A 12,972-nucleotide genomic window follows, 5' to 3' on the forward strand; every position below is an offset into this window, starting at 1 on the left:
TACTTCTCCAACAACCCCGGTCATGTACTAATTGTGGCCATGTCGTGCCTGCTAACTTCTTAATCTCATCCGCCCACCTAACTTTCTGCCGCCCCCTGCTATGCTTCCCTTCCCTTGGAATACAGTCCGTAACCCTTAATGACCATCGGTTATCTTCCCTCCTCATTACATGTCCTGCCTATGCCCATTTCTTTTTCTTGATTTCAACTAAGATGTTATTAACTCGCGTTTGTTCCCTTACCCAATCTGCTCTTTTCTTGTCCCTTAACGTTACACCCATCATTCTTCTTTCCATAGCTCGTTGCGTCGTCCTCAATTTAAGTAGAACCCTTTTCGTAAGCCTCCAGGTTTCTGCCCCGTAGGTGAATACTGGTAAGACACATCTATTATAGACTTCTCTCTTGAAGGATAATGGCAACCTGCTGTTCATGATCTGAGAATGCCTGCCAAACGCACCCCAGCCCATTCTTATTCTTCTGATTATCTCCGTCTCATGATCCGAATCCGCCATCACTACCTGCCCTAAGTCGATGTATTCCCTTACCACTTCCAGTGCCTCGCTACCTATTTTAAATTGCTTTTCTCTTCTGAGACTGTTAAACATTACTTTAGTTTTCTGCAGATTAATTTTTAGACCCACTCTTCTGCTTTTCCTCTCCAGGTCAGTGAGCATGCATTGCAATTGGTCCCCTGAGTTACTAAGCAAGGTAATATCATCAGCGAATCGCAAGTTACTAAGGTGTTCTCCATTACCTTTTATCCCCAATTCTTCCCAATCCAGGTCTCTGAATACCTCCTGTAAACACGCTGTGAATAGCATTGGAGAGATCGTATCTCCCGGCCTGACGCCTTTCTTTATTGGGATTTTGTTGCTTTCTTTATGGAGGACTATGGTGGCTTTGGAGCCGCTATATATATCTTTCAGTATTTTTACATACGGCTCGTCTACACCCTGATTCCGTAATGCCTCTATGACTGCTGAGGTTTCGACAGAATCAAACGCTTTCTCGTAATCAATGAAGGCTATATATAAGGGTTGGTTATATTCCGCACATTTCTCTATCACCTGATTGATAGTGTGAATATGGTCTATTGTTGAGTAGCTTTTACGGACTCCTGCCTGGTCCTTTGCTTGACAGAAGTCTAAGGTGTTCCTGGTTCTATTTGCGATTACCTTAGAAACAGTATAACCATCAGCTGTCTTGCATCTGTTTGTTTTATCCAACTCTCTGCGGTTGCTACACTTTCCTGACATCAACGTTATGTCAGGGTAATATTCGCATGCCATCCGTGACCTGAAAAGCAAAAAGGAAGTAGCCGGTGTTTAGCGTCCTGTAAGTACACGTTGTGTTAAGAGGCACGCCGCGGTGGGGGACTCGTCATCAATTTTGACCCCCTGCACTACCTTACGTGCACCAAACGGACTCTAGCGGACGCTTTTACATTTTGCCTTCATCGAACTGTGGGTGGCCTGCAATCAATATTGCGACCACGTGCTCAAGAGCACAACGGTATAGCCACTGTGCCACCGTGGATATTTTCACTTCAAAGCGCCAGGCGGTCAGCGGTAAAGACAAGAAAGGCGCTCAAGATAGCTGATGAGCATTGTTTGGGGAGAACGACGCAGAGCGAGCATCATTAGCAGCAAACTTATCGCAACTCATTGGCCGCTCTCTTTGCAGCGCTGTATATGCATGGTAAGAGCAGCTCATTACTTGATCGCTTCGACATTCAAGACGAGGATGGAGGAGCGTTTATATCATCGACAGTCGGTTGGAAATGACTGCAGCACCAAGCCGGCCCGTCCGAACAAGGAGCTTAATTTGGAAGCATCACCTCGTTAATGTACTCTGCATCAAAAACTAGAGAGTAAATTCAGGCACGTATGAGACAGCTTGAAAGAACTGAATGCAACTTACTCGCTGTCAGATACTGACGTGGAGCGAGGTTCAATAGCGTTCGTACTGGAGCTAGGCAGCAGCTAGGCGGGAAATGGCTGGAAATAACAACGCCCGGTCTGATGCTCTTTAAATTGCAGACGCTGCGTGTCCGGCCGCTCCATTGAGATGTGACAGCGTTGAAAGAGAAAAGGCCCATTCATATGCGCATGCGTGTCGCGAAATGAGCACTGATGCGATGTGACACACAGCACCTGGGTCTTTGGAGCGATGATTTACGTAGGTCCTCAATAGCACATCGCCTGCGAGGCTTCACTTTTAAACCACTGTTCGTTAATAGTGCGGACAATCGGAGACTGGAGCCATTTCGGTTCTCAGCAATATGTTGCTCAAAGCGAGGCACTGTAAAAGAAATGAAATAATGTAAGCTACTAAAGGGCGAAGAAGTTTTAAAAGGCTGGGAGTGGGAGTCATTCTTGTAATATAAATTTATGCATGAACCTCCCTTCCCCACTCAGCACAAAAAAGAAAGTTTTAAGTGATTGACGAATTGATTGATGATTGGGTTTTAATGGGCCAAGGGCCAGTTCTGGCAAAAGAGCGCCAGACGCATGATACAGTGAGGTAACAATGGTATACGAAGTCTAGGATGTACCATAGCTGTAAAGGGGCCTAAAAACAGTCAGTGTGCAATTGCGTAAGATATATATGTGCTGTGCTAGAAAGAAGCCATTGACAAGTGAGATATTCTATGGCCATATATTATACGTTGTAAAGTGATCAGAACATAAAAACGTAGAAGTATGGAAACAGCACTAAAACATTTCCCGGGTCCTTGAGCACAAGAACCGGCAGGCACATTCTTCAGTACTATTTTCGCAGCAAAAGCCTCCGTTGAGGCTGCGCTACGCATCACTTAGGTGTATAACTTGCAGTATACCTGCATCCTTTAAAGAAGCTAAAGTTGATTTAACTTCAAAGAGCCGGGCGTTGCTAAGGAATATTGCTGGATGAAATAGAACGTGTTTGTTGATGGTGTGGTAAGCGGAAGTGTTTCTTTTTTCTGAGAGCATGTAATTCACCGCAATCCAGCAACACGTGCAGGACCGTTTCCATCTCGCCACATTGAGTACAGGCAGGTAGCTCATCACCAGTCAGCAAGTACGGGTGTGCAGCAGATGTGTGGTCGATTCTCAGCCGACAGATGGTAACCTGGGTTCGTCTTATTTTCGATATGGGCGGCCAGTTCCCCAACTGTGGTTAGTGATGTGCAGCTTATTGGACGTTTCAGAGTCCAATAGCTACTAAGTTTTTTTCCCAAGAGAGGTTTCACGTCTATGGCAGGGGCAGCATACAAAGATGTTGGTGGCTTTAGTGGCCACTGATGTGGCGGTTTCGTCCTGCAAGCATATTGCCCTCAATACTTCTATGGCCAGGTACCCAGCATGTTGTGAGTCGCTGGTTAGATATATACATTGTGCACAGAAGCGAATGAAGATAATTAAGCACGGAATTTTTGTGTTTGGTGAAGGACATTACGGATCTTACGACACTTGAGAAGTCACTAAATATAACAGCTTTTTGTATCTTTGATTTCTTGATGCGTGTAACAGCGGGCAATACTTCATAGGGGTCAGCCGTGAAGATATACATTTATGGATGCAAGATATTTGACTCCGAGAAGGATGGACCAACTGCTGCGTAAGATACACCGGCATGTAACTTTTATTCGTCAGTGTAGTATTCAGGGCAGCTGTACTTCGATTGAAGCTCCAAGAAGTACATGTGTACTTGATCTCAGGAGCGCGCTTTGAGACTTTTAGAAAATATATGTCACATTGTACCACCTACCACTTCCTATGTGGTAACAGCTTGGCTGGAAGCATTATGCGATGTTCGATAAGTGGGACATCCATTTCTTCGATCAGTTCCCTCACACGCACTGTGAAAAGCTGTCTCACACAGGGTCGATTATGAAAATGTGTAGCATATCATTACCTTTAGTATAACAAGGGTATTCGCGGCTGCAGTAAACATTTAGAAGGTATGTGAAGCTAATGTGTGTTCTCTGCAGATTGAGTGGCCAATCATTTCATTCTACGTACAGACTTTCAATAGGACTTGTTCTGAAGGCGCCAGTGGACAGGCGGATACCTAGATGGTGGACGGGATCTCGCATCATTAACGCACATGGCTCGGCAGAGTGATATGCCACGACAGCATATTCCAGTCGGGATGGGATGAGGCTCCTGTAGATGTTGATCAAACACTTTGTCACTGCCTCATGTCGTGTGTAATAAAATTTGCAGAAGGTTAATTATTTTTAAACATTTTGCCTTGAGATGTTTTACGTGTGTTATGAAAGTCAGCTTAGCTCCGCGTATTATGTCTAAAAACGTGTGTTCTTTGTGCAGAGGTATTTCTTCTCTATACAGTTCTACACTTAGATCCGCAACCAGGCCTCTCTTTGTTTGGTAGGGGTTAACTTTAAACCCGTTTTCATCTGCCCACTTAGAGACCTTGTTCAAGCCCTGCTGTACTTGTCTCTCGCACACTGCAAGGCTACATGATTTGAAACCAATTTGCGTGTTGTCTGTGTAGATGGAATAAAACATAGCTGGCGGTAATGAAGTACGGAGTGTGTTCATCTTAACAATATAGAGTGTGCAGCTGAGCACGCCTCCCCTAGGTACACCAGTTTCTTGCATAAGTGGACGCGAAACTACATTACCGATTTTGGCACGAACGGTGCGATTTGACAAATAGCTTTCTAATATTTTTGCGTGCTTCCACTGATGCCTATTTCCGACATGTCTCGAAAGATACCGCAACGCCACGCTGTGTCGTATGTCTTCTCCATATCTAGAAATATCGATAAGAAGAACTGTTTATGAGCAAACGCATCCAAGACATTTCCGTCAGTGTGCACGGGATGATCAGTTGTTGGTCGACCCTCTCTGGACTCCGCTCTGAAAACGGTCAAGCATTTTGTTAAATTCAAGGAAGTGTAAAAGGCGACGATTTATCATTTCTTTCAAAAAGCTTACCAACGGAGCTTGTAAGAACTATCGCGCGATAACTTGATACGTCGGATGGATCGGTAGTCTGTCTAAAAATTGGAGTAACAAGAACTTCCTTCCACGAGTATGGCAGGTGTCCGTTAGCTCAGATAGAATTGAAATCTCAGTACCCTTGCACTCTCTGAAGAAGGATGGCCAGCGAAGCTGTGTATGTGGGCCCCTTAATGGCGAACTGCACCTCCGCCGTGGGTCGGCCCGGTATTGCACTACCTTCGGGATCATGCCACGCATGGGGAGTATAAAAATTTGGAAGACGCTTAAGCTTCGTCTTTAAGAGTGGAACGCGATAGCATTGAAAGATCGCTGACAGCCTGTCACGCTTCCCGGCAAGTACAGTTTTCTTTTTTTTTCTCCACCTTCACCTCCGCTTGCCTCTACCGCCCCCTTTGGAATGGGGCGGTGGGTTGCGCCACCAAGTTCTTGCTATTATACGGCCTAATGTCCTACCTGAGTTAAACAATGAAAAAAGAAAAAAAAACACTACGAACTACCACACCCAAATTTTCTGATCCCCTCCTGCGAACTGTGCTTTTGTACGTCTCCGTTGTTTGTCGTTTCCCTACTTTTCTTCCACCAATCCTCCAATCACCTCTTACTAATGCTTATTGCGGACATGTTTGCTTTACCACTGCTCCCGCTGAACCCAAGGGCTTCAAGGAGGCCAGTGGTCCCTAAATCGACCGCTGGGTAGGCGTCTTCACATTCTAATAAAACATGCTCCGTTGTTTCCCTAGCTTTACCGCGGCAAACACATGCTTCTTCTTCCTTCTTATATCTCGCTTTATAAGTGCGTGTTCAAATGCATCCCGATCTCGCTTCGAAATGTAATGAGCTTCTCTTTGAGTTATAATAAATAGTTTCTTTCCTGATTTCGTTTTTCCCTCTTAAGTAGTTACTTATGGGAGTTTTTTTTTTTCCATTGCCGCCACCCATGAGATTATTTCAGCCTCTTTGACTTTCCGCTTGACCTTTTTTTTTGCTGTGTTGCCCGCCCAACAGGCCGCATACTTGCTGGTAAGCTTCCTAGTTCTTTTCCTTCACTGCGAATCAATGTTTTTCCAGTACAGATACCTGAACACTCTCCCAGCCCATTACTTTCTTCCATATTCCTCAGCCATTCTTCATACTCAATTTTACTGCGAGCTTCCCCCACTTCAAAACTAGTCCAGCCCGTATCACCCTGCACAGCTTCATTTGCAGTCTTCCCGTGAGCGCCCAATGCAAGGCGACCCACTGACCTTTTGTTCCCGTCAGGTCCTGATTGTATCCCTGATTTAAAGCAAACAACCGCCTTTCCAAAGGTAAGTCCCGGAACCATTACACCTTTCCACATACCTCGGAGGACCTCGCACCTATTGTATCCCAATAGCGCTCTGTGCTTCATTATGGCTGAATTTCTCTTCTCCTTTACTGTTATGGTTTTTTCCTGTGTTTCCATATATCTATTGCCTTCGTTTATCCATATGCCAAGATATTTATATTCTGTTACCCGAGGTATTTCCTGGCCCTGTATCTCCACTGTCTGTTCCCGGTTTAATTGAATACCATAACACCTGATTTTCTAACACTAAATTTCAGACCTAAATTGTTGCCTTCCTGTCCACAGATATTAGCGTGACGTTGCAAATCACTTTGCGTGTTAGCTAGCAACACAATGTCGTCCTCATAAAATAAACCTGAGAGTTGCTGCTCTACTACTGTACCCGCCTGTTTGTATGAGAGATTAAACCGGATATTACTTCCTTCTAGCGCCCTCTCCATCCTCACCATGTACATCATAAACAGAAGCGGGGATAAAGGGCACCCCTGCCCCAGTCTCTTGTTGATATGAACTTTCTCCTCGCTCCTCATCCCTTCCCATTCAACGCAAACGGTATTTTCTAGGTAAACCTCTCTCAAAAGCTGTAGACGATCGTTACCTAAGCCTTCCCCTTCCTGAATATCCCACAAAATGTTGCGGTCTACGTGGTCGTAGGCTCCTGTAATGTCTAAAAAGGCCACATACAACGGTATCTTTTCTGCTTTTGATATTTCAATACACTGAGTAAGAACAAACAAGTTATCATCCAAACGCCTACCTATTCCAATGGTCCGTGTGGTCCGTGTGGTCCGCGTCGCGTCCGGCGCGCTGGCAGCGTCGGTAGCGTCCGGCCACCGCGGATGGCTGTTTGACGTCGTAGACGAGACTTACAATGAGGTTCTGTCTGCGACAGGAGACGAAGCTAGGTCCAATGAATGAGTGCACAGTATGGCGTGGTGCGGTGTGATATGGCTTTCTCGGTCTCACAGCTCAATAACATGGCACAGGATCTACGGAAATTCGCTGGGATACGGCTGCGGGCAGCCCAGGAGATAAGTATATCATACTAGGTGACTTACGTTGGCGTAAATGTGATTCGGTTGGTGCCGCGAGTACGAAGTGGCATTGCGTGCTTCCGGAAGATGGCCTTAACGGCGATGCAAACCGTTTTACACTTTGATACTATTGTCAAATTGCATTGTTCGCCTACCCCTATTTTTTTTTTTAAATGTAAGAGGATGAAAATACCTTCATGGGATGGTCGGTGGTGGCTGCTCGCTGAAGATTGTACATTGGTGCTCATTAGATGGTATTCCGAAGGGACCTTTCTTTAGGCGCATAAGGTCGTAAACCTTGAAGTCATAAACTCGTAATGTCATAAAGCTTTAAGTCGTGAAGCTCCAAGTCACCAGTAAATTTGCTTAAGTAGCTGATACTGCAAAGTGACAAGCGAATAGAAAGACACCTTCTGCTAACCAACTGGTTGCCTATGTTCAATTGTTTTGCACTTATGCAAGAAATACACATGCAAATCGACCCGACAAAGCGTTAACTGCCTAATGTATAACCCCAATCACGGTCATTTGTGTCAGAAATTATAGGCATTCTACCTGACACGTGGATGTATGAAGTACTGGAGCGAATCTAGTGCATGAGACAATGACAGAATACCTCAGATATACAAAGAATGCAGTACTATTATGAGTTTAACCAAGACGCTATATCATTGTTATACTTAGATGTTCATAACCTGTATAACATAGGAATGCTTGGTTTACATATACGTACCTGTGAAAGGGGATTGTGAGTAGTGTTGCACAAGATGTTCACAAGAAGTACTTGCGACGGCCAGGCACTGTCACACAGGGGCCATCTCCGCTCATTACTGCAAACTGCGACAGTTTTAAATGTTATTGAAACTGACATTTGTTATTTGTTTCTGGGTGATAAGTACCACCGTGAGGCGTCCTTCGTCCGATCGTAACCCAATTTTGTAACACGCGTTTTTTTTAAAACGCGTGCATTTAGGCACAAGTGATCGATTTTAGGTGGTGGTAGTAAGACAGATGTAAAATAATTTAACCACTTGAAGCACTTGCAGGTTATTGAATGTTTCAGGTCCTATTAAGGGTATAAAGTTGTGGCAATCATATTATTTCCTGAGCCTTTGCCATTTGTTACAGAGTACTATAGCCAAAGAACAAGACAAAGTTGCATGCGATTACTCCGGATCAGCGGATCAATTGCTTCTCTCATTACGATATAGGTTAGTACCACGGTGCTGTCTTAAATTGTCACTAAACAGAAAAAAATAACTAGCAAACTGCCCTTCCCCATAATACCAAAAAAGCCACTCTTACCGCCGAGGCGATGCCGGTTTAAAAGTCCCGACTTGACGTCACTGATTCGGACGCCATGTGCTGCGGTCTAGTTAAATTTTTATCGTTAAAATGCTAAGTGTGTTCTAAAAAAGCCAGGGACGGAACCTAGGAAATGTCAAAAATTTTCAGTGAATACCAATGGCCGAAATGATAAAACATACATTAACTTACGTAACGAGGGTCTCAATTTCCGCAGCATTAAGTATCAACCCCATGCAAGCGATCTTGCTCGCGACAGCGACAAGCGACGCGATGGAGATGGCTGTCGCGTTCGCTCGTCGCGTACAAGTCGTACCCCATACGAGCGATGACTTCGTGCGACGTCTCCCCAGTGTTGCCGGTATGAGGGCAGCAATACAGGCGCCGAAACTAGCGTGACGCGTGCTTTATTAACTTAAGTTGACATGTTTTACTGTAAAAGGAACATAAAATATTTCTCAAGGTCTTCCAGTACGTTCTTATCCTTGCGCTATAAAAATTCAATTGTTTGCTCGTTGCGTGCTACAATCGGTAGTACTTGAGTGATGTACATCCAGTTCCGGTTTCGCGCTATTGGCTAGTCGCTCGTAGCACTTCCGGGCGACGAGCGACGAATTCTAGATTTGCAGAACCGGGTGATCCCGCGACAAGACCGAGCGATCTGCTCAAGCGATGGCCCGATCCGTCGCTCGAAGCCGTCCCTCGTCGCTGTCGCGCACAAAATCGCGCTCATGGCGTTTAGCCTTTAGTGCCTTCAGGTAGCATACGACAGCCTATTGTCCATTTGCCTCCTCTCAAGTTAATACATCATGTGGCAGCTGGGGGCAGCAAATATGTTCTACATCCACTGCCAAGGCTGTCAGTTGTGGCGCTGACTATAGCTCTCACTTCTAGATTTAGTGCACGTGTAATAGTCAATATAGTGAACAGGAAAACGGCGCCGCAGTAGCACAAACGGTAAAAACATCGTGCCTCTAATGCGGAGACGTGAGTTCGGATCGCACCTGCAGCCTGTTGTTTTTCGTCCACTTTTATTTCCCTTTATTACTTGTACTTGCCGTCAATGCTGCACTGTAAGAGGAAGCCAGGACCTCTCAAGCTGTCTATACAGCTTTTTCCCTGGCTGTCCTCGCAACACCAGTTGCGGAAATAAACCTTCAAACCTTCAAACCTTCAAACCTACATGTAAATAAAAAAAAAGAAACGGGTGACCTTTGCTTTCTTTGGTGTGAATATGTGTTGGCTTCATGTGACTAAAACATACCTTTAAATACGTGACGTCACATTGACGTACCGGCAACAGGGTTTGGGGCCAAATTGAAAAATAGAACTCTGACTGTCATTTCGTCTTCTTATATTGAACCTAATACTGCGAAATTAACGAAAGTGCAGTTTCTCAACGATACAACGTCCATCTAAAACAATTGAACGTTTCTCTTCAGTGCTCCTTTCAGGCAAATTGTAGTGTGAACGAATCTTCTTGGTTTCGGCGTTATATAAAGAAATTTGCTTTACACGGTAGCAAAAAATTGTGCGCGCTGACTGTGGATGCACTTACAATATTTTTCTGCAGCGGTAACTTTAATAATTTCTGCAGTTAGCAAACAAATCCTAACTGAATTTTCAGATATCTTTTAGGATTTCACAGAGCATTAAGGCGAATCACGATTTAAATGGTTATCCTTCAATAATCTTAAGGGCGTTCGGGCCCTTAGCTTGCATTACGTTCATTACTTAATATTCTTTGTGGAAAGTTTGCCTTGCTGCATAAAACGCTTGATACATGCAAAATATATGGCGCGATAGCTTTTGTCTGATGAACTCTAACAGGGATATATGGTAAGGACCACATGTCCACAGTTAGTAGTCACATGGGCGGCTAAGGTGTAGTCCTAATTTTGACAGGTAGTGACACTTTGATGAGCGCAGTCCGGGACCATTCCACCAGAGGGGTAGTAGATCGGCGAGGCAAGCTGAGGGCAGAAGACACAGGTTGTGTCAAAAGCTAACCGACGGTCCGCAGCCCAGAGACAAGTTGTAGCTGGTATCAATGCATTCCCGCACTTCTCTTCACTTCACTTTATTTCCTTAAAGACCCTCATGTGAGGGTATTACATAAGGGGTGGGACACATATAGGTTCACACGCATTCTTCCCAACGCAACCTACTTACGATGGCAGAAACCGGGCGGGATGTCTAATCCAGCAGAGTTATCGATGAATCAGAAGGTCTATTTTTTTTAATATGCTACGTGTTGAAGGGGGACCTCAGAAAATAGGTTTTCCAATAGCAGCACGCAATAACAGTATTATACACACTGGCATTATAATTGAGAGGAAAACATGAAGATTTAAACTGTTTCTGTAATGTACCATAAATTATCTTTTAGTATTTCAAGGTCACATCGTTGGCTATGCAACATACGTGAAGCTATAAAAGCTTGCCTACGAATGATTGAGTAGTTTTCTTGGAAAATTACCTGAAAGATGAGAAATGTAAGAATATCACAGAATGCACTGCAGCTGCTAGCTTACTAGGCAAATTTGGCGCCAGAAGTAAGAAACGCGTGGTAATTAAGCTGAAGTTGTTTTTCTTGATAAGTCAGCTATTGGTTAAAACATGGCAACACACCTGTTGAAATAGCTGATGCGGTACCTAAACACAGCCTGCGTCTTCTTGAATAGCTTTAGTGCACGGCTGTCGATGCCATTTTAAAATTATTCGCAGTGCTCATCTGTACAATGGCCGTTGTTGTGCCTTGTTCCTTAGGACAAGCTTTACATCTTGGCGGTAGAAGCTCAAATATATATTTTTTGTCACTTTAGTCACTATTTAAAGTTGCAATCTAGTTAAATCTTCGTGAAGGAGGTCACCTTGTATTTTATTACCGGTGGTTTATGGCCAAGCCAAGCCAAGCCAGCGAAAACGGTTTTTGAACGCCGTTCGTCTTGCTGGAGATGTTCTGCGCTCGCAAGTAGGTAAAATTATTTCAAGAACACTGGGTACGCATTAACCCAGCTGTTTCTCCAGGAGTGCTGTTTTATTGGCAGCAGTTTTGAGAAATGCAGAAAAGTTTTGTTAGAAGGCCAATTTATTTTGTTCTGTAATGTATAATCTAAACGAATACGGTTTGTCTTCCTTGTGTCAAACGTCTGTTTATTAAAGGCATACTGTGCGAACATGAGCGCGACTGCAGAGTCATGGCTTGCACCTGTATATCTAGAAGGCATGTTAATGAGTATGATTAAATTTTTTGTGGGGTAATATATTGGCACTATGGTGGAGCGGTTTCGTGTTTCACAAAGCGCAACTAGACATCGCAGTTTATAGCGATCTGCCGTTTTATCCAGGGCACGAAGGCGGATACGCGCGTGTATACACCGGGCTTGTCGGGCCTGGCGCATCCGATGCCGAAGGACACGATGCCCACTTGCACCGAACGAACTCCGTGCAGCCACGTGGTCAGCGGGCCTCCCGAGTCACCCTGCAACAATTTTGGGGCAGTCTGTTATTTTAATGACATGAACGTTTTCATTTTTTTGCCCCGTCTTCGTTCGATGTAATTCGATTGTAATTAATGTAAGTCCCGGCTGCCGCATTCCGGACGGCGCAGAATGAAAAGACTCTGGAACCCCCCCCCGCGTCGGCTCAGTGGCCGTGGTGGTGAGCTGCGGGGCGTGAGGTCGCGGGTTCGGTTATCAGCCGCTGCAGCCACATTAAGATAGGCGCGCAATGCAAAAGCGCTCGCCGAATCCCCACGCCGTTAAAATCAAACAGCGCCCTCACAACCTAGGTCGCTTCTGGCAGCCTACATTTAAGGTTTTGATGTTACAACTATGACACAAACAACAAACAAACAAACAAACAAGTGAGAAAATAGATAAGAATGGCCATGTACCTTGCTTTGCCCACAAGCTCGTTCGAACTAAATTAGGAGCCCCCCCTCCCCCGCCAAAGTAGTAACTCTGATACAGTGAAGTTTCGGGAGTTAAGGCCAGCAATATAATCTCCTCTAATGGAGAGAGGGGGAAAAAGAGCCCGAAGGGTATGCGAAGCTTCGGACGGCCACTGCTTTTTTTCTTTATATTTCGGCGGTATAACTGAGTATACCATCTTAAATCGCAAGAGCCGTCTGAACTAATAGAAGTGTCTGATGACTGCTCGCTTGCCATATTCACTGTGGATAAATGTTGTCGCTCAACAACTGCTAAATTAATTGCAATATTTTACGGCACAACGTGGTTACAATTTGATCCTTGCAAACTAGTTAGGTAATGTTTCCTGCAACTTCATGTCGTCACCTGTTCAGGTTAGTTTTAAAATAAAGTATCGAT

At 44.6% G+C, this 12,972-nt stretch overlaps 2 protein-coding genes across 7 annotated transcripts in view; both read right to left on the minus strand.

Moving 5' to 3' along the window:
• LOC129380651 (venom peptide isomerase heavy chain-like) overlaps nt 1-8,953 on the minus strand; it is a 43,210-nt gene extending 34,257 nt beyond the window's left edge. Inside the window, exons 1-2 of one of the 3 annotated variants that reach the window (XM_055062326.2) lie at nt 8,831-8,953; nt 8,067-8,133 (exon numbers count right to left, since the gene is read on the minus strand). In XM_055062326.2, the coding sequence (XP_054918301.2) occupies nt 8,067-8,133; nt 8,831-8,874 (111 nt within the window). In that variant the 5' untranslated portion in view covers nt 8,875-8,953. Of the gene's footprint in view, nt 1-1,919; nt 2,243-7,056; nt 7,183-8,066; nt 8,135-8,830 lie in introns of those variants that run through there. The other 2 variants (XM_055062328.2, XM_055062327.2) reach the window with 2 other exon arrangements.
• A 2,678-nt stretch (nt 8,954-11,631) lies between these two features.
• The window catches only part of LOC129380652 (trypsin-like), a 32,028-nt gene continuing 30,687 nt past the window's right edge, over nt 11,632-12,972 (minus strand). For 3 of the 4 annotated variants that reach the window (XM_055062332.2, XM_055062331.2, XM_055062330.2), the window contains one exon: nt 11,632-12,122. In XM_055062332.2, the coding sequence (XP_054918307.2) occupies nt 11,949-12,122 (174 nt within the window). In that variant the 3' untranslated portion in view covers nt 11,632-11,948. The remainder of the gene's footprint in view (nt 12,123-12,972) is intronic. The other variant, XM_055062333.2, reaches the window with a different exon arrangement.

This window comes from Dermacentor andersoni, chromosome 10 (genome assembly GCF_023375885.2).
Source record: "Dermacentor andersoni chromosome 10, qqDerAnde1_hic_scaffold, whole genome shotgun sequence".
Lineage (NCBI taxonomy): Eukaryota > Metazoa > Arthropoda > Arachnida > Ixodida > Ixodidae > Dermacentor > Dermacentor andersoni.